The sequence below is a fragment of the Electrona antarctica genome, assembly GCF_951216825.1.
Source record: "Electrona antarctica genome assembly, contig: scaffold_96, whole genome shotgun sequence".
Taxonomy (NCBI): Eukaryota; Metazoa; Chordata; class Actinopteri; order Myctophiformes; family Myctophidae; genus Electrona; species Electrona antarctica.
Genome location: NW_027637920.1, coordinates 442,220 through 464,684, shown reverse-complemented (window position 1 = coordinate 464,684; position 22,465 = coordinate 442,220). Strand labels below are relative to the sequence as shown.

The following is a 22,465-nucleotide window of genomic DNA, read 5'->3' as shown; positions in this document are numbered from 1 at the left end:
CAATAAAGACTATTATTATCATTATTATTGAAGGTGGTAACTGCTCAGTACAATATTTAGAATGTGTGCAGGGTTGAGTATTTTGAATCTAGTTTGCATTTAATGAGGATTTAGTTGACACGATGAAATAAAATGGCGATAGTATCCAGTGTGGGGCAGACGGCCTGTCAGCCAGATAGTATCCAGTGTGGGGCAGACGGCCTGTCAGCCAGATAGTATCCAGTGTGGGGCAGACGGCCTGTCAGCCAGATAGTATTCTGTGTGGGGCAGACGGCCTGTCAGCCAGATAGTATTCTGTGTGGGGCAGACGGCCTGTCAGCCAGATAGTATCCAGTGTGGGGCAGACGGCCTGTCAGCCAGATAGTATCCAGTGTGGGGCAGACGGCCTGTCAGACAGATAGTATCCAGTGTGGGGCAGACGGCCTGTCAGACAGATAGTATTCCGTGTGGGGCAGACGGCCTGTCAGACAGATAGTATTCCGTGTGGGGCAGACGGCCTGTCAGCCAGATAATATTCTGTGTGGGGCAGACGGCCTGTCAGCCAGATAGTATTCTGTGTGGGGCAGACGGCCTGTCAGCCAGATAGTATTCTGTGTGGGGCAGACGGCCTGTCAGCCAGATAGTATCCAGTGTGGGGCAGACGGCCTGTCAGCCAGATAGTATCCAGTGTGGAGCAGACGGCCTGTCAGACAGATAGTATCCAGTGTGGGGCAGACGGCCTGTCAGCCAGATAGTATCCAGTGTGGGGCAGACGGCCTGTCAGCCAGATAGTATCCAGTGTGGGGCAGACGGCCTGTCAGCCAGATAGTATCCAGTGTGGCCAGACGGCCTGTCAGACAGATAGTATTCCGTGTGGGGCAGACGGCCTGTCAGACAGATAGTATCCAGTGTGGGGCAGACGGCCTGTCAGACAGATAGTATTCCGTGTGGGGCAGACGGCCTGTCAGACAGATCTGGGAGAGCAGCAGCTTTGTTGTTGCAAGGAAAGGAAAGCGGTAAAATTAGACTTTAGTGGTTGTTTTCGTCTCAGATTTAGTCCGACGGAGGGACACAGTATAACTCTATGGGGACACAGTATAACTCTATAGGGACACAGTATAACTCTATGGGGACACAGTATAACTCTATGGGGACACAGTATAACTCTATGGGGACACAGTATAACTCTATGGGGACACAGTATAACTCTATGGGGACACAGTATAACTCTATGGGGACACAGTATAACTCTATGGGGACACAGTATAACTCTATGGGGACACAGTATAACTCTATGGGGACACAGTAAAACTCTATGGGGACACAGTATAACTCTATGGGGACACAGTATAACTCTATGGGGACACAGTATAACTCTATGGGGACACAGTGTAACTCTATGGGGACACAGTGTAACTCTATGGGGACACAGTATAACTCTATGGGGACAAAGTATAACTCTATGGGGGAACAGTATAACTCTATGGGGACACAGTATAACTCTATGGGGACACAGTATAACTCTATGGGGACACAGTATAACTCTATGGGGACACAGTGTAACTCTATGGGGACACAGTATAACTCTATGGGGACACAGTATAACTCTATGGGGACAAAGTATAACTCTATGGGGACACAGTATAACTCTATGGGGGCACAGTATAACTCTATGGGGACACAGTATAACTCTATGGGGACACAGTATAACTCTATGGGGACACAGTATAACTCTATGGGGACACAGTATAACTCTATGGGGACACAGTATAACTCTATGGGGACACAGTTTAACTCTATGGGGACACAGTATAACTCTATGGAGACACAGTATAACTCTATGGGGACACAGTATAACTCTATGGGGACACAGTATAACTCTATGGGGACACAGTATAACTCTATGGCGACACAGTATAACTCTATGGGGACACAGTATAAGTCTATGGGGACACAGTTGAACTCTATGGGGACACAGTATAACTCTATGGGGACACAGTATAACTCTATGGGGACACAGTATAACTCTATGGCGACACAGTATAACTCTATGGGGACACAGTATAAGTCTATGGGGACACAGTTGAACTCTATGGGGACACAGTATAACTCTATGGGGACACAGTATAACTCTATGGGGACACAAAAGCAACACAAAAGTAGGAACCGGTCCCGGAAGTATCTCTGGCGCTCACGTCACGGCTTAAATACTGAATGGACACTGATGTGAACCCTTAGGGTAGTGAACCCTTAGGGTAGTGATGTGAACCCTTAGGGTAGTGAACCCTTAGGGTAGTGATGAGAACCCTTAGGGTAGTGAACCCTTAGGGTAGTGAACCCTTAGGGTAGTGAACCCTTAGGGTAGTGATGTGAACCCTTAGGGTAGTGAACCCTTAGGGTAGTGAACCCTTAGGGTAGTGAACCCTTAGGGTAGTGATGTGAACCCTTAGGGTAGTGATGTGAACCCTTAGGGTAGTGAACCCTTAGGGTAGTGATGAGAACCCTTAGGGTAGTGAACCCTTAGGGTAGTGAACCCTTAGGGTAGTGAACTCTTAGGGTAGTGATGTGAACCCTTAGGGTAGTGAACCCTTAGGGTAGTGATGTGAACCCTTAGGGTAGTGATGTGAACCCTTAGGGTAGTGATGTGAACCCTTAGGGTAGTGATGTGAACCCTTAGGGTAGTGATGTGAACCCTTAGGGTAGTGAACCCTTAGGGTAGTGATGTGAACCCTTAGGGTAGTGATGTGAACCCTTAGGGTAGTGATGTGAACCCTTAGGGTAGTGAACCCTTAGGGTAGTGATGTGAACCCTTAGGGTAGTGAACCCTTAGGGTAGTGATGTGAACCCTTAGGGTAGTGATGTGAACCCTTAGGGTAGTGATGTGAACCCTTAGGGTAGTGAACCCTTAGGGTAGTGAACCCTTAGGGTAGTGATGTGAACCCTTAGGGTAGTGAACCCTTAGGGTAGTGAACCCTTAGGGTAGTGATGTGAACCCTTAGGGTAGTGATGTGAACCCTTAGGGTAGTGAACCCTTAGGGTAGTGATGTGAACCCTTAGGGTAGTGATGTGAACCCTTAGGGTAGTGAACCCTTAGGGTAGTGATGTGAACCCTTAGGGTAGTGAACCCTTAGGGTAGTGAACCCTTAGGGTAGTGATGTGAACCCTTAGGGTAGTGATGTGAACCCTTAGGGTAGTGAACCCTTAGGGTAGTGATGTGAACCCTTAGGGTAGTGATGTGAACCCTTAGGGTAGTGAACCCTTAGGGTAGTGATGTGAACCCTTAGGGTAGTGAACCCTTAGGGTAGTGAACCCTTAGGGTAGTGAACCCTTAGGGTAGTGATGTGAACCCTTAGGGTAGTGAACCCTTAGGGTAGTGAACCCTTAGGGTAGTGATGTGAACCCTTAGGGTAGTGAACCCTTAGGGTAGTGAACCCTTAGGGTAGTGATGTGAACCCTTAGGGTAGTGAACCCTTAGGGTAGTGATGTGAACCCTTAGGGTAGTGATGTGAACCCTTAGGGTAGTGATGTGAACCCTTAGGGTAGTGAACCTTTAGGGTAGTGATGTGAACCCTTAGGGTAGTGAACCCTTAGGGTAGTGATGTGAACCCTTAGGGTAGTGAACCCTTAGGGTAGTGAACCCTTAGGGTAGTGATGTGAACCCTTAGGGTAGTGAACCCTTAGGGTAGTGAACCCTTAGGGTAGTGATGTGAACCCTTAGGGTAGTGAACCCTTAGGGTAGTGAACCCTTAGGGTAGTGAACCCTTAGGGTAGTGATGTAAACCCTTAGGGTAGTGATGTGAACCCTTAGGGTAGTGATGTGAACCCTTAGGGTAGTGATGTGAACCCTTAGGGTAGTGAACCCTTAGGGTAGTGATGTGAACCCTTAGGGTAGTGATGTGAACCCTTAGGGTAGTGATGTGAACCCTTAGGGTAGTGATGTGAACCCTTAGGGTAGTGAACCCTTAGGGTAGTGATGTGAACCCTTAGGGTAGTGAACCCTTAGGGTAGTGAACCCTTAGGGTAGTGATGTGAACCCTTAGGGTAGTGAACCCTTAGGGTAGTGAACCCTTAGGGTAGTGATGTGAACCCTTAGGGTAGTGAACCCTTAGGGTAGTGAACCCTTAGGGTAGTGATGTGAACCCTTAGGGTAGTGAACCCTTAGGGTAGTGAACCCTTAGGGTAGTGAACCCTTAGGGTAGTGATGTGAACCCTTAGGGTAGTGATGTGAACCCTTAGGGTAGTGAACCCTTAGGGTAGTGATGTGAACCCTTAGGGTAGTGATGTGAACCCTTAGGGTAGTGAACCCTTAGGGTAGTGAACCCTTAGGGTAGTGATGTGAACCCTTAGGGTAGTGATGTGAACCCTTAGGGTAGTGAACCCTTAGGGTAGTGATGTGAACCCTTAGGGTAGTGAACCCTTAGGGTAGTGAACCCTTAGGGTAGTGAACCCTTAGGGTAGTGATGTGAACCCTTAGGGTAGTGAACCCTTAGGGTAGTGAACCCTTAGGGTAGTGATGTGAACCCTTAGGGTAGTGAACCCTTAGGGTAGTGATGTGAACCCTTAGGGTAGTGATGTGAACCCTTAGGGTAGTGAACCCTTAGGGTAGTGATGTGAACCCTTAGGGTAGTGAACCCTTAGGGTAGTGAACCCTTAGGGTAGTGAACCCTTAGGGTAGTGATGTGAACCCTTAGGGTAGTGATGTGAACCCTTAGGGTAGTGAACCCTTAGGGTAGTGAACCCTTAGGGTAGTGATGTGAACCCTTAGGGTAGTGATGTGAACCCTTAGGGTAGTGAACCCTTAGGGTAGTGATGTGAACCCTTAGGGTAGTGATGTGAACCCTTAGGGTAGTGAACCCTTAGGGTAGTGATGTGAACCCTTAGGGTAGTGAACCCTTAGGGTAGTGATGTGAACCCTTAGGGTAGTGAACCCTTAGGGTAGTGATGTGAACCCTTAGGGTAGTGAACCCTTAGGGTAGTGAACCCTTAGGGTAGTGATGTGAACCCTTAGGGTAGTGAACCCTTAGGGTAGTGAACCCTTAGGGTAGTGATGTGAACCCTTAGGGTAGTGAACCCTTAGGGTAGTGAACCCTTAGGGTAGTGATGTGAACCCTTAGGGTAGTGAACCCTTAGGGTAGTGAACCCTTAGGGTAGTGAACCCTTAGGGTAGTGATGTAAACCCTTAGGGTAGTGATGTGAACCCTTAGGGTAGTGATGTGAACCCTTAGGGTAGTGATGTGAACCCTTAGGGTAGTGAACCCTTAGGGTAGTGATGTGAACCCTTAGGGTAGTGATGTGAACCCTTAGGGTAGTGATGTGAACCCTTAGGGTAGTGATGTGAACCCTTAGGGTAGTGAACCCTTAGGGTAGTGAACCCTTAGGGTAGTGAACCCTTAGGGTAGTGATGTGAACCCTTAGGGTAGTGAACCCTTAGGGTAGTGATGTGAACCCTTAGGGTAGTGAACCCTTAGGGTAGTGAACCCTTAGGGTAGTGATGTGAACCCTTAGGGTAGTGAACCCTTAGGGTAGTGAACCCTTAGGGTAGTGAACCCTTAGGGTAGTGATGTGAACCCTTAGGGTAGTGATGTGAACCCTTAGGGTAGTGAACCCTTAGGGTAGTGATGTGAACCCTTAGGGTAGTGAACCCATAAGCCAAATTCCAATACCGCAACTTTCACACTCGCTCACTCCCCTCGCGTCCTCCACTCGCTCCTCGGCTCCGCCCCCAGCGAGGAGGAGTGGAGGAGGAGAGGATTCAATGCGAGGACAGAGTGGTGGAGTGGATTTGCCTCTAGAATCGGAATGTACTCCGCTGTCATTTCAAAGCGACGGCACATTCCGCGATCACTTATGACGTGAATCAATTCAATTCAATTCAAAGGGCTTTATTGGCATGGGAAAACATACGTTTACATTGCCAAAGCAAAAGTGGTGGAACAATACAGTGTCACACAGCTGGATCACTGGAACTCTGAACCCAGAGCCATACAGTCTACAGAATAGACAATTCATTTTTGTGCATGTAACCGAGGCCAATGTGTATATGTATTGGTAACATGTGCAACAAGGCTATTTATTCCTGAAATAGTGAATAAGCGCCAGGATGCGCACACTTTTATATTATATGATTGTGAATGCCCGCACCCCGCGTTCCTTTTTGCTCGTATAAATAACCCCCCCCCCCTCCTCGGACAGTCCCTCCTCCGACAGTCTTTGCAAATAACGGACACTATAACAGGAATTATTATAGGTAGTCTCTCTGACTTACATATTCAGTTCAGTCCACATATAAATAAATACCTATTTGTCACCGTCATTCATAGCAGTCTGTGCATTCAGGCATGCACAGAGAGAAATTAACTATAGCTTTTGAGGTGCGCACAATATAGCCTACTTTTATTATGCTTATATCACACAACAAAGCCAGTGGCTTGTTGTGGTCCTTTCACTTTCACATAGGCTATACATAGGCGACTGTATCATTCTGAAGCTCTGCTCTATTAATTCAGCGAAAATGTCTCTTCAACAAACAGCAAAGCTTTTTAGTTTAATGTGTGTGCGTGCATGTGTGTGTTGGGTCAGCGACAGCGTCTCATCAGCCGCAGCGGCCGGCAGCTAGTGGATGGGGGGGGGGGGTGCATAGTATCGGGTTTCAAGCAGTGTTTTCTGTGCCACATGTGGAGGAGGCGGACTTATGTCACTGGAGAAGGAAAAAAAACATGTACACGTGATGCGGAAATCCGCAGCGAGGAGACAACATACCCCACCGAGCCTGCACCTGATGTACACTCGCTCTATGCGGTCTCGGAGAGCCCACTCGGCTCCTCCACTCGACTCCACTCTCCTCCTCGATAGAGCACTTTAACAATCGGAACGTTAACCATTTCCGGGTCAAGCTGGAATGACCCCGAGTGATCGAGTGGGAGTGAGCGAGTGGCCGAGATTTTGGGTATTGGAATTTGGCTTTAGGGTAGTGAACCCTTAGGGTAGTGAACCCTTAGGGTAGTGATGTGAACCCTTAGGGTAGTGAACCCTTAGGGTAGTGAACCCTTAGGGTAGTGAACCCTTAGGGTAGTGATGTGAACCCTTAGGGTAGTGAACCCTTAGGGTAGTGATGTGAACCCTTAGGGTAGTGAACCCTTAGGGTAGTGATGTGAACCCTTAGGGTAGTGATGTGAACCCTTAGGGTAGTGAACCCTTAGGGTAGTGATGTGAACCCTTAGGGTAGTGAACCCTTAGGGTAGTGAACCCTTAGGGTAGTGAACCCTTAGGGTAGTGAACCCTTAGGGTAGTGATGTGAACCCTTAGGGTAGTGAACCCTTAGGGTAGTGATGTGAACCCTTAGGGTAGTGAACCCTTAGGGTAGTGAACCCTTAGGGTAGTGATGTGAACCCTTAGGGTAGTGAACCCTTAGGGTAGTGAACCCTTAGGGTAGTGAACCCTTAGGGTAGTGATGTGAACCCTTAGGGTAGTGATGTGAACCCTTAGGGTAGTGAACCCTTAGGGTAGTGATGTGAACCCTTAGGGTAGTGAACCCTTAGGGTAGTGAACCCTTAGGGTAGTGAACCCTTAGGGTAGTGATGTGAACCCTTAGGGTAGTGAACCCTTAGGGTAGTGATGTGAACCCTTAGGGTAGTGAACCCTTAGGGTAGTGAACCCTTAGGGTAGTGATGTGAACCCTTAGGGTAGTGAACCCTTAGGGTAGTGAACCCTTAGGGTAGTGAACCCTTAGGGTAGTGATGTGAACCCTTAGGGTAGTGATGTGAACCCTTAGGGTAGTGAACCCTTAGGGTAGTGATGTGAACCCTTAGGGTAGTGAACCCATAAGCCAAATTCCAATACCGCAACTTTCACACTCGCTCACTCCCCTCGCGTCCTCCACTCGCTCCTCGGCTCCGCCCCCAGCGAGGAGGAGTGGAGGAGGAGAGGATTCAATGCGAGGACAGAGTGGTGGAGTGGATTTGCCTCTAGAATCGGAATGTACTCCGCTGTCATTTCAAAGCGACGGCACATTCCGCGATCACTTATGACGTGAATCAATTCAATTCAATTCAAAGGGCTTTATTGGCATGGGAAAACATACGTTTACATTGCCAAAGCAAAAGTGGTGGAACAATACAGTGTCACACAGCTGGATCACTGGAACTCTGAACCCAGAGCCATACAGTCTACAGAATAGACAATTCATTTTTGTGCATGTAACCGAGGCCAATGTGTATATGTATTGGTAACATGTGCAACAAGGCTATTTATTCCTGAAATAGTGAATAAGCGCCAGGATGCGCACACTTTTATATTATATGATTGTGAATGCCCGCACCCCGCGTTCCTTTTTGCTCGTATAAATAACCCCCCCCCCCTCCTCGGACAGTCCCTCCTCCGACAGTCTTTGCAAATAACGGACACTATAACAGGAATTATTATAGGTAGTCTCTCTGACTTACATATTCAGTTCAGTCCACATATAAATAAATACCTATTTGTCACCGTCATTCATAGCAGTCTGTGCATTCAGGCATGCACAGAGAGAAATTAACTATAGCTTTTGAGGTGCGCACAATATAGCCTACTTTTATTATGCTTATATCACACAACAAAGCCAGTGGCTTGTTGTGGTCCTTTCACTTTCACATAGGCTATACATAGGCGACTGTATCATTCTGAAGCTCTGCTCTATTAATTCAGCGAAAATGTCTCTTCAACAAACAGCAAAGCTTTTTAGTTTAATGTGTGTGCGTGCATGTGTGTGTTGGGTCAGCGACAGCGTCTCATCAGCCGCAGCGGCCGGCAGCTAGTGGATGGGGGGGGGGGGTGCATAGTATCGGGTTTCAAGCAGTGTTTTCTGTGCCACATGTGGAGGAGGCGGACTTATGTCACTGGAGAAGGAAAAAAAACATGTACACGTGATGCGGAAATCCGCAGCGAGGAGACAACATACCCCACCGAGCCTGCACCTGATGTACACTCGCTCTATGCGGTCTCGGAGAGCCCACTCGGCTCCTCCACTCGACTCCACTCTCCTCCTCGATAGAGCACTTTAACAATCGGAACGTTAACCATTTCCGGGTCAAGCTGGAATGACCCCGAGTGATCGAGTGGGAGTGAGCGAGTGGCCGAGATTTTGGGTATTGGAATTTGGCTTTAGGGTAGTGAACCCTTAGGGTAGTGAACCCTTAGGGTAGTGATGTGAACCCTTAGGGTAGTGAACCCTTAGGGTAGTGAACCCTTAGGGTAGTGAACCCTTAGGGTAGTGATGTGAACCCTTAGGGTAGTGAACCCTTAGGGTAGTGAACCCTTAGGGTAGTGATGTGAACCCTTAGGGTAGTGAACCCTTAGGGTAGTGATGTGAACCCTTAGGGTAGTGATGTGAACCCTTAGGGTAGTGAACCCTTAGGGTAGTGATGTGAACCCTTAGGGTAGTGAACCCTTAGGGTAGTGAACCCTTAGGGTAGTGAACCCTTAGGGTAGTGAACCCTTAGGGTAGTGAACCCTTAGGGTAGTGATGTGAACCCTTAGGGTAGTGAACCCTTAGGGTAGTGAACCCTTAGGGTAGTGAACCCTTAGGGTAGTGAACCCTTAGGGTAGTGAACCCTTAGGGTAGTGATGTGAACCCTTAGGGTAGTGAACCCTTAGGGTAGTGAACCCTTAGGGTAGTGAACCCTTAGGGTAGTGAACCCTTAGGGTAGTGATGTGAACCCTTAGGGTAGTGATGTGAACCCTTAGGGTAGTGAACCCTTAGGGTAGTGAACCCTTAGGGTAGTGATGTGAACCCTTAGGGTAGTGATGTAAACCCTTAGGGTAGTGATGTGAACCCTTAGGGTAGTGAACCCTTAGGGTAGTGAACCCTTAGGGTAGTGATGTGAACCCTTAGGGTAGTGAACCCTTAGGGTAGTGAACCCTTAGGGTAGTGATGTGAACCCTTAGGGTAGTGATGTGAACCCTTAGGGTAGTGATGTGAACCCTTAGGGTAGTGAACCCTTAGGGTAGTGATGTGAACCCTTAGGGTAGTGATGTGAACCCTTAGGGTAGTGAACCCTTAGGGTAGTGATGTGAACCCTTAGGGTAGTGATGGCGGTTGAATACACTGCGTGAAAACGGAGTTAACGGGCAATTGGCACTAGATTTGCCCGTAAACCTCAAGTTTAGCAGCATATACAGTAATATACGGTAATATACAGGTGTGGTGGAGTTTACCGGAGTTTGTTGTAAAGTTTAACGGGAGTTTCCTGTAATATCCACATCCATATTCCATGCTTTTTGCGCAGTGTTATAATCTACATATGTATGTATGATGTGTTTTTGATCTTCCATTGCCCCGCCCCCAGCATGCTGATCAGCCAATCAGAATGGAGGAACCACAGGGGGGGCGCTGTACTCACCGTAGAATGTGCGAACCTTCATGGTGGCGTGATGGTGGGCGGAGTTCTGGTTGATGATGTCATTGTTATTCACAGACTGTCCGTAATCCTAAAAATAAAAGACATGAACAACGTTTTTATTAATTTACAATGTAGGCGTTTATCAGACGATCTTAATCCAGAGAGATTTACGTCACATGCATAGAAATAGAAAAAGGTATGTGTGTGTGTGTGTGTGTGTGTGTGTGTGTGTGTGTGTGCGTGCATGTGCGTGTGCGTCACTTGCGTGTGTGCGTGTGCACGCGTGCGTGTGCGTGTGTGTGTGCATGTTGCATGCGTGCGTGTGAGTCTGTTATTTGCTTTTTGCTTGTTTTGTTTTTTGTTTTTGTTTTTAGTTTTTTCGTTATTTGTTTTGTTTGTTACCTGGTGTTCCTTTCTCCCACCGTGTTGTTATAACATGTTATATCATGTTATAACATGTTATAACATGTTATATCATGTTATAACATGTTATATCATGTTATATCATGTTATATCATGTTATATCATGTTATGTTGAAGAAAAACCCAATAAATAAAAATGAAAAAAATAGGAAAATAAAAAAGAATTGCGAGCTGTTCCCCAGCCCCAGCCCCCCCCCCCCCCCCCCCCCCCCCCACTCCCCCAGAACAGAGACAGAACATGCGTTACGTCTGTTTCGACTGTGTGAGCGTTAGGGTTACAGACAAATAAACACATATCATAAATATCAGTATTAATTATAAAGGAGACTCTGAGCATAACCCGATACAAATACATCATAAATATCAGTATTAATTATAAAGGAGACTCTGAGCATAACCCGATACAAATACATCATAAATATCAGTATTAATTATAAAGGAGACTCTGAGCATAACCCGATACAAATACATCATAAATATCAGTATTAATTATAAAGGAGACTCTGAGCATAACCCGATACCTCTATAACCCTATACCTCTATAACCCTATACCTCTATAACCCTATACCTCTATAACCCTATACCTCTATAACCCTATACCTCTATAACCCTATACCTCTATAACCCTATACCTCTATAACCCTATACCTCTATAACCCTATACCTCTATAACCCTATACCTCTATAACCCTATACCTCTATAACCCTATACCTCTATAACCCTATACCTCTATAACCCTATACCTCTATAACCCTATACCTCTATAACCCTATACCTCTATAACCCTATACCTCTATAACCCTATACCTCTATAACCCTATACCTCTATAACCCTATACCTCTATAACCCTATACCTCTATAACCCTATACCTCTATAACCCTATACCTCTATACCCCTATACCTCTATAACCCGATACAAATACATCATAAAACACATTCATTCATTTACAGATTGATGTAAATTAACTCTGAGTGATTCTCAACCAAATGCACTCAAACACTCTACATTGCACCTGCCCCCCCCCCCCCCCCTCGTGCACGCACGCACGCACGCACGCACGCACGCACGCACGCACGCACGCACGCACGCACGCACGCACGCACGCACGCACGCACGCACGCACGCACGCACGCACGCACGCACGCACGCACGCACGCACGCACGCACGCACAACACACACACACACACACACACACACACACACACACACACACACACACACACACACACACACACACACACACACACACACACACACACACACACACACACACACACACACACACACACACACACACACACACACAGAACAGAACAGCTTTGAAGTGCTGCTCTGTTCATTGTCATCATCATGGATGTCGGTTTCCTGGACAACACGTTCTGAAAAGCAGCGATTTATTACAACTCTCTGGAGCATGAGCGCACGCACACACGCACGCACGCACGCACGCACGCACGCACGCACGCACGCACGCACGCACGCACGCACGGTGACCCAGGGTGGCACGGGCCCGTCACGTGAGCGAGGCGGGGCCAAGGCAGAAGCCCCCCCGCTGTGGGAGGGGCCATGGCAGAGCTGTGGGCGTGTCCAGTCCAGAGCCATCTAATAGAACAGTTACGACATTGAGGGGGCAGAAACCGAGCCCTGTTCATGCAGCCTGAACTGAGACAAGCTGGAGTTGGAAATACATTGTTTTCAACGAGGGCGGTGCAAATAAGAGCTATTTTAAGCATGTGTGCAACTGTTTTAAAGTATTGTACAGTCTCTGTAATGTTTATGTTGTACTATTACTACAAAACAATCTAAAATAAAGGGATTTAAGATCATTAAAGCTGGGCTGTTGCCCTGATATGAGTCCTACTTCTGGTCTGGACGGAGACTCAGAGGAACATATGGTGAGGATAAAGATTACCTTATGACCATATATGGTGGTGAGAGGATAAAGATTACAGCCAATTGTCCTCCTTAATGACCACGCCCCCCCCCCCCCCCATCTCTAAACCGTGTCAGTGAGTTCAGTGGTCTTCAACCCTCTTCATATCAGGGTATTGGGGCCGGGTGGGAATCGTGAGGTTCCCGGTTCGATCCCTGTGGGCTCCCCCAGAGTTAGTGTCCAAGTGTCCTTGAGCAAGTCTCTGAACCACTGATTGCTCCTGATGTGCTGGTTGGTGCCTTGCATGGTTTCCTCCGCCATCTGTGTATGAATGTGTGTGTGAATGTGTGTGTGAATGGGTGAATGTAATGCACAATCTATGTAAAGGTGTGTGAATGTGTGTGTGAATGGGTGAATGTAATGCACAATCCATGTAAAGGTGTGTGAATGTGTGTGTGTGTGTGTGTGTGTGTGTGTGTGTGTGTGTGTGTGTGTGTGTGTGTGTGTGTGTGTGTGTGTGTGTGCATGGGTGAATGTAATGCACAATCCATGTAAAGGTGTGTGAATGTGTGTGTGTGTGTGTGTGTGTGTGTGTGTGTGTGTGTGTGTGTGTGTGTGTGTGTGTGTGTGTGTGTGTGTGTGTGAATGGGTGAATGTAATGCACAATCCATGTAAAGGTGTGTGAATGTGTGTGTGTGTGTGTGTGTGTGTGTGTGTGTGTGTGTGTGTGTGTGTGTGTGTGTGTGTGTGTGTGTGTGTGTGTGTGAATGGGTGAATGTAATGCACAATCTATGTAAAGGTGTGTGAATGTGTGTGTGAATGGGTGAATGTAATGCACCATCCATGTAAAGGTGTGTGAATGTGTGTGTGAATGGGTGAATGTAATGCACCATTTATGTAAAGGTGTGTGAATGTGTGTGAATGGGTGAATGTAATGCACAATCTATGTAAAGGTGTGTGAATGTGTGTGTGAATGGGTGAATGTAATGCACCATCCATGTAAAGGTGTGTGTGAATGGGTGAATGTAATGCACCATCCATGTAAAGGTGTGTGTGAATGGGTGAATGTAATGCACCATCCATGTAAAGGTGTGTGAATGTGTGTGTGAATGGGTGAATGTAATGCACCATCCATGTAAAGGTGTGTGTGAATGGGTGAATGTAATGCACCATCCATGTAAAGGTGTGTGAATGTGTGTGTGAATGGGTGAATGTAATGCACAATCCATGTAAAGGTGTGTGAATGTGTGTGTGAATGGGTGAATGTAATGCACAATCTATGTAAAGGTTTGTGAATGTGTGTGTGAATGGGTGAATGTAATGCACAATCTATGTAAAGGTGTGTGAATGTGTGTGTGAATGGGTGAATGTAATGCACAATCTATGTAAAGGTGTGTGCCTGTTATCTCTCATAATGGTCCCTTGTGAGCTACAGAATCGATGTTAAGATTGTATTGATCACATTTAAAGCCCTACATGGACTAGCTCTAAGCTCCATCACAGACATGTTGGAACCCCACAGGTATGTCCCCAGTCCCACACCCACAGGTCTGTCCCCAGTCCCACACCCACAGGCCTGTCCCCAGTCCCACACCCACAGGTCTGTCCCCAGTCCCACACCCACAGGTCTGTCCCCAGTCCCACACCCACAGGCCTGTCCCCAGTCCCACACCCACAGGCCTGTCCCCAGTCCCACACCCACAGGTCTGTCCCCAGTCCCACACCCACAGGTCTGTCCCCAGTCCCACACCCACAGGCCTGTCCCCAGTCCCACACCCACAGGTCTGTCCCCAGTCCCACACCCACAGGTCTGTCCCCAGTCCCACACCCACAGGTCTGTCCCCAGTCCCACACCCACAGGCCTGTCCCCAGTCCCACATCCACAGGTCTGTCCCCAGTCCCACACCCACAGGCCTGTCCCCAGTCTCACATCCTCACATAGAGTCCCGAGCGTTGTGGTCCCGCCCCCTTTCATGACGACGCCAGGCCCAGGAAATAATTCCCAATGGATTTTTCCCATAGACATTTCGAAAAGTATTTATTTTAAGACCTTTTAAGCGTCGTACGAAGCCAACTCAAGTCGTGACAAATCATGACAACAAACACAATATTTTGGACCAAACAAATAATCACAAAGAAGAAAAACAACAAAAAAAGTGTTCTTTTCTTCTTTCTAATTATTTGTTCGGCCCCAAAACATTGTGTTTATTGTCATGATTTGTCACAACTCGAGTTGTCTTTGTCCTAAACGGCGTAAACGTCTTTAAATAAATACTTTCTGAAAAGTCTGTGAGGAAAATGAACGGGGAATTCGGGGATTTTTCAAGGGGACGGGACTGCAACACTCTATAGTTCCACAGGGTCCTCACATAGAGCCTCTATAGTTCCACAGGGTCCTCACATAGAGCCTCTATAGTTCCACAGGGTCCTCACATAGAGCCTCTATAGTTCCACAGGGTCCTCACATAGAGCCTCTATAGTTCCACAGGGTCCTCACATAGAGCCTCTATAGTTCCACAGGGTCCTCACATAGAGCCTCTATAGTTCCACAGGGTCCTCACATAGAGCCTCTATAGTTCCACAGGGTCCTCACATAGAGCCTCTATAGTTCCTCAGGGTCCTCACATAGAGCCTCTATAGTTCCACAGGGTCCTCACATAGAGCCTCTATAGTTCCTCAGGGTCCTCACATAGAGCCTCTATAGTTCCACAGGGTCCTCACATAGAGCCTCTATAGTTCCACAGGGTCCTCACATAGAGTCTCTATAGTTCCACAGGGTCCTCACATAGAGCCTCTATAGTTCCACAGGGTCCTCACATAGAGCCTCTATAGTTCCACAGGGTCCTCACATAGAGCTCTATAGTTCCACAGGGTCCTCACATAGAGCCTCTATAGTTCCACAGGGTCCTCACATAGAGCCTCTATAGTTCCACAGGGTCCTCACATAGAGCCTCTATAGTTCCACAGGGTCCTCACATAGAGCCTCTATAGTTCCACAGGGTCCTCACATAGAGCCTCTATAGTTCCACAGGGTCCTCACATAGAGCCTCTATAGTTCCACAGGGTCCTCACATAGAGCCTCTATAGTTCCACAGGGTCCTCACATAGAGCCTCTATAGTTCCACAGGGTCCTCACATAGAGCCTCTATAGTTCCACAGGGTCCTCACATAGAGCCTCTATAGTTCCACAGGGTCCTCACATAGAGCCTCTATAGTTCCACTCTCAACACGCCCTCCCCCTGACTCCTCCCCTTGGCTCCTCCCCTTGGCTCCTCCCCATGGCTCTTCCCCTGACTCCTCCCCTGACTCCTCCCCTGGCTCATCCCTGACTCCTCCCCTGACTCCACCCCTTGTCTCCTCCCCTGACTCCTCTCATTGGCTCCTCCCCTGGCTCCTCCCCTGACTCCTCCCCTGACTCCTCCCCATGGATCCTCCCCTGACTCCTCCCCTGACTCCTCCCCATGGCTCCTCCCCTGACCCCTCCCCTTGACCCCTCCCCTGACTCCTCCCATTGGCTCCTCCCCTTGGCTCATACCCTGACTCCTACCCTGACTCCTCCCATTGGCTCATCCCCTGACTCCTCCCCTTGGATCTTCCCTTGACTCCTCCCCTGACTCCTCCACATGGCTACTCCCCTGACTCCTCCCCTTGGCTCCTCCCCTGACTCCTCCCCTTGGCTCCTCCCCTGACTCATCCCCATGGCTCCTTCCCTGACTCCTCCCCTTGGCTCCTCCCCTGGCTCCTCCCCTGACTCCTCCCATTGGCTCATCCCCTGACTCCTCCCCTTGGCTCCTCCCGACTCCTCCCCTAACTCCTCCCCTTGGCTCCTCCCCATGGCTCCTCCCCTGACTCCTCATAATGGCTCCTCCCCTGACTCCTCCCCTTGGCTCCTCCCCATGGCTCCTCCCCTGACTCCTGTAAATGTCTGTAAAGCACTTTGTAACTATGTTTGGAAAGGTGCTATATAAATAAAATGCATTCATTCATTCATCCATTAATTCATGCATCCATTCATCCATTCATAGAGCCTCTGTAGTTCCTCAGGGTCCTCACATAGAGCCTCTATAGTTCCACAGGGTCCTCACATAGAGCCTCTATAGTTCCACTCTCAACACGCCCTCCCCCTGACTCCTCCCCTTGGCTCCTCCCCTTGGCTCCTCCCCATGGCTCTTCCCCTGACTCCTCCCCTGACTCCTCCCCTGGCTCATCCCTGACTCCTCCCCTGACTCCTCCCCTTGTCTCCTCCCCTGACTCCTCTCATTGGCTCCTCCCCTGGCTCCTCCCCTGACTCCTCCCCATGGATCCTCCCCTGACTCCTCCCCTGACTCCTCCCCATGGCTCCTCCCCTGACCCCTCCCCTTGACCCCTCCCCTGACTCCTCCCCTTGGCTCCTCCCCTTGGCTCATACCCTGACTCCTACCCTGACTCCTCCCCTGACTCCTCCCATTGGCTCATCCCCTGACTCCTCCCCTTGGATCTTCCCTTGACTCCTCCACATGGCTACTCCCCTGACTCCTCCCCTTGGCTCCTCCCCAGACTCATCCCCTTGGCTCCTCCCCTGACTCATCCCCATGGCTCCTTCCCTGACTCCTCCCCTTGGCTCCTCCCCTGGCTCCTCCCCTGACTCCTCCCATTGGCTCATCCCCTGACTCCTCCCCTTGGCTCCTCCCGACTCCTCCCCTAACTCCTCCCCTTGGCTCCTCCCCATGGCTCCTCCCCTGACTCCTCATAATGGCTCCTCCCCTGACTCCTCCCCTTGGCTCCTCCCCATGGCTCCTCCCCTGACTCCTGTAAATGTCTGTAAAGCACTTTGTAACTATGTTTGGAAAGGTGCTATATAAATAAAATGCATTCATTCATTCATTCATTAATTCATGCATCCATTCATCCATTCATTCATTCATTCATTCATTCATCCATTCATTCATTCATCCATTCATGCATAGAGCGTGTGTTCAGTAATGTGTTAATCCCATTTACCGCTAGCATTTATTAATCCCTCGATCGCGTACTGCCAGGGTTTTATCGCGCGTAACACTTACTTTGAAGAGCCACATATCCGTAATAGCATGTTCCTGTGACAAACTGCTGTGTGTGGTGTCTTCACTGGTTGTTGTTCTCTCGGTCGATGGTGGATAAAGCCGACCGCGAGTATCACAGCGCCTGCTACAGGCCGTTGAAAACGCTTGTCTGGCCCAGAAACTGCCCCTCAATGTCGTTTCTGAGATACAAGGCTTTCGATGCAGGGCTTAGAATGGAAGTGGATGCGCGTGCATCTTCAAATTGGCCGCGGCCATTGTGTGTTTGTGTCTCAGAGCTGATGTTGCGGCTGATGTTTGCTTTAGCAACATCAGCTAGCCATCGGAACCGATCAAAAAGCGATTAAACAATTCGAACACGAGAAATTCGCGTTTGGCGGAGCAGTTAGAAAGAGTAGGTTCTCGTGTGTCATGTGAATGAATGTACTGACGGAACAATATGTGTGTGTGTCTTTAAGACCGGACTGTATAGAGAGGCGCACGCGCCGGAAGTAATACAACTACATGTGATGATAACAACAGATGCAACTGTGAACCGAAGCCAAATAAATACTACCTCTACAGTTAAAGTACGTTGTCAAGAGTTGCTCATTATATCGGTCATAACCTGCACATGGTGTCAGCAGTAAAGCTGAGAAGATGTCCAAGTTTAATCCTCCCGAAACCTTTGATTTCACCCGCCCGGAGCTGTGGCCGGAGTGGAGGCAGCGGTTCCAACGCTACCGGTTGGTCGCGAAGCTAAACCTGGAGGACGGTGCCGTTCAGGTTAGCACGCTACTGTACGCACTCGGCAGGGAGGCTGAGCTACTTTTCAACACACTGCTTTTCGAGGTAGGGAAGGACAATGATGACTATGAGACTGTGTTGGGGAAGCTGAATAATTACTTCGTCCCAAGAGTGAACATTGTCCATGAGCGGGCTCGTTTTTACCTCTGCTCGCAAAAGAGGGGCGAGTCTGCGGAGGAATACATACGGGCGCTCTATGAGCTGGCCGAGACCTGTCAGTTTTTGTCCGGTGAAGAATGAAAATATTCGGGATAAACTGGTGATTGGGATCCTGGATAAAGAAATGTCAGAGAAGCTACAGCTGACTGCTGATTTGACACTGGAGAAGGCAGTGGAACTGGTGAGACAGTCTGAGCAGATTAAGGGGCAAGTTAGCCAACAAGCTAAAGCTGGCTCGGGGGATGCTACATTCCTGAGTAAAGTCTCTCACACATGCGCCTGTAACTGTGGGGCTGCAGCATTATTGAATGAGGTGAGACACAATGCGCGCGCTGCGCCTTTCCAACAACAACAACACAGAGGACGAGGAGGGGCACGAGGCAGCGGTGGCTTCCAGGCGTCACGGCATCGCGGCGGGGAAACAAAGTGCTTCAGGTGTGGGAGGGACCACCCGAACAGCGCACAATGTGCAGCCAGGCAGGCGAAATGCAGAAACTGCCAGAAGATTGGGCACTTTGCGGTTGTGTGCCGCTCTGCAAGGGTGAATGAGCTGACAACGATGGAGCAGCATTACGACGGTTACACAGACGCAATGTGCAAGCGTGATTTCAGACACCGCATTCCAGCAGCTCAAACACCGGCCCCAATTGTCCAGCAACGACAGAGCCTTCGAGAGCCCCGGAGGTAGGCTTAACTGTCTGGGACTGTTCTCTGCCGTAACCAAGTACAGAGGCCAGAAATACAAGTTCGACATCCAAGTGGCTTCTGGCAAATTCCACTCGAGAGAGACACAGCCAAACTGACCACGTTCATCACCCCAGTGGGTAGATTCTTTTTCAAGCGGCTTCCTTTCGGGATCTCCAGCGCACCGGAAATCTTTCAGAGAGAAATGTCAGTGCTGTTCAGAGGCCAGGAGGGAGTAGAAGTCTACATGGATGACGTATTGGTTCATGGCAGAGATGACATAGAGCACGAGGAGAGACTCCAGAACGTTTCGTATCATGGAGAGCGCTGGTCTGAAGCTCAACGACAAGAAATGCTTCCTGCGGCAGAAACAGTTGAACTATTTGGGGCATCGGATCGACAGTGAGGGCATCCAGCCTGACCCCTCAAAAGTAAGCGCCATCACAGGGCTACCGCCACCATGTGACGTGCCAGGCTTGAGTATGTTCCTGGGCATGGTCCATTATCTCGGGCGCTTCCTGCCAAACTTGTCAGAAGTGATAAAGCCGCTCACCGACCTGCTGAAATGCGATGCTGTATGGACCTGGGACGCGCCACAGGACGGTGCATTCAATAAGGTGAAGCGACTCATCTCTACCGCACCTACACTGGCATTCTACGATGTGAACAAACCCACGGTAGTGAGTGCTGACGCGAGCAGCTACGGGCTGGGCGGAGTACTGCTACAGAGACACCCGGATGGACTGAAACCGGTGGAATTCTGTTCAAGGACACTGACTGATGCTGAGAAGCGCTACGCGCAGATAGAGAAAGAGTGTCTTGCTGCTGTTTGGGCCTGCAAACGATTTTCCATGTACCTATATGGCCTGGACAGCTTCACAGTCCATACAGACCACAAACCGCTGGTTCCGTTGATTAACAGCAAAGACCTTGATACTGTTCCCTGGCCTGAGATGCCAGCGGCTGCTGATGCGTCTGATGAGGTTCAACCCCATTGCAGAATACGTGCCTGGGAAAACATTGACAGTGGCTGACACGCCTTCCAGACAGCCATTATCTGTGATCCTGAGTGAGGTGTCGGAACTAACCAGTGATGTTTCAGCGTTTGAGGATGCAGCTCACAAGACGTGGCCTGTGTCACCATCCAAACTAGAAAGGATCAAGCGAGAGACAAGAGCGGACGACGACCTGCTGGTGGTGAGCAGACTGATCAAAGAGGGATGGCCGAAGTACGTGGGCAGTGTACCAGCGCAAGGCAAAGCTTATCACCACTGCGGTCACAGCCTGTCAACATCGAAGGGTCTTGTGCTGTACGGAGACCGCATAGTGATCCCTCACAGTATGAGAAAAGAGATACTCCACCGGCTGCACGACGGACACCAAGGCATCAACAAGTGTAGAGAACGGGCAGACATGAGTGTGTGGTGGCCCGGGCTGGAGACGGAGATTCAAGACCTGGTGACACAATGTCCCGAGTGCATGCGAGTCAGACCTACACAGAGAAGGGAGCCTCTGATTACAACGCCACTGCCACAGAGACCCTGGCAAACGATCGGTGCGGACATCTGTGAGTATGAGAAACAAAACTACTTGGTAGTTGTTGACTATTATTCTCGCTACATAGAAATAGCCCATATGGCTGACATGAAGAGCGAGACAACATGTTCTCGTCTGAAGTTCAGTTCACGAGCAAAGTGTTTGAAGATTTCACTGTTGCCTATGACTTTAAACTCATCACCTCTAGCCCTCACTATCCTCAATCCAACGGTGCGGCTGAGAGGGCGGTGCAGACAGCGAAGAGGATTCTGCGTCAGGATGACCCGTTTCTGGCTCTCATGAGCTACAGGGCTACTCCAATACAAGCCACGGGTGCCAGTCCTGCACAGCTGATGATGGGCCGTCAGATCAAAACGACGGTGCCTACAGTCGATAAAGTGCTTTTGCCTAAATGGCCCAACTTCACAAAGGTGCGTGAAGCTGATGCCAAGGCGAAGAGGAACTACAGGCAGGCCTACAACCGGCGCTACGGCGCCAGAGCACTTCCACCTCTCGGCCCGGGACAGAGCGTGGCGGTGAAACTCGACGGTGAGTCCGGCTGGACGACGGCGGCGACAGTTCAACGGCCACACCCGACTCCGAGATCCTATCTGATCCAGACGGACCGTGGGACCCTGCGGAGGAACAGGCGCCACCTACGACCGACATTCCTTCCTGGGGAGGTGGAGAACGCGGAAGTGGGCGAGCAACCGCCTTCACCCCAGCTTACACCTCCAGGCTCGCCTGCCAGGGGAGCTGTGTCGCCTGCCAGGGGAGCTGTGTCGCCTGCCAGGGGAGCTGTGTCGCCTGCCAGGGGAGCTGTGTCGCCTGCCAGCGGAGCTGTGTCGCCTGCCAGGGGAGCTGTGTCGCCTGCTAGAGAGACTGTTTCCCCTGTTTGTGAGCCTGTCCCGGCGGAGCCTGAGGGTCGTCTTCCAGAACCGGCTCAGGTAACTTCTAGGGGCAGAGTCGTCCGTCCACCTGTGCGGTTTAAAGACTTTGTGTGTCAGTGACTTATAGCTTGCCATTATGGAGCAGAATAACCTCCGGCAGCTATAGAGGTGACTGGGTGGTCTACCCCATAACCTCAGAAGAAAGACAGTCTCTTATTCAATGTTGGTTTATGCATTACTGTGCCTTTCTGTTTTACTAAGAAGAAGTAAAACAGAGAAAGAAGGAAAGAAAAATCGGAGAGAGGGGAGGGAGCGGTTTATTGTTTAGTATTACAGCACTTTGATTAATGCACTTTTCTATTGATTGATTTGAACAGAGGATACTACTTTATATATCGCAGGCTACGGTGATGTTCTAGCATTGTTTAGAGTCTATGTTATTTGCAGATCTGAAAGGACAATACACTGATTTTGTATTCACCAGTATACACTGTCTCTGACTCAAAGGAGGGGAGATGTCATGTGAATGAATGTACTGACGGAACAATATGTGTGTGTGTCTTTAAGACCGGACTGTATAGAGAGGCGCACGTGCCGGAAGTAATACAACTACATGTGATGATAACAACAGATGCAACTGTGAACCGAAGCCAAATAAATACTACCTCTACAGTTAAAGTACGTTGTCAAGAGTTGCTCATTATATCGGTCATA

The 22,465-nt window shown here is 49.2% G+C and overlaps 1 protein-coding gene across 1 annotated transcript in view; it reads right to left on the bottom strand.

The window, feature by feature from the left end:
* The window catches only part of LOC306918560 (transcription factor 12-like), a 66,398-nt gene that overhangs the window by 40,347 nt on the left and 3,586 nt on the right, over positions 1–22,465 (bottom strand). The window contains exon 2 of the mRNA XM_079531457.1: positions 10,356–10,443. Within this exon, the coding sequence (XP_079387583.1) occupies positions 10,356–10,443 (88 nt within the window). The remainder of the gene's footprint in view (positions 1–10,355; positions 10,444–22,465) is intronic.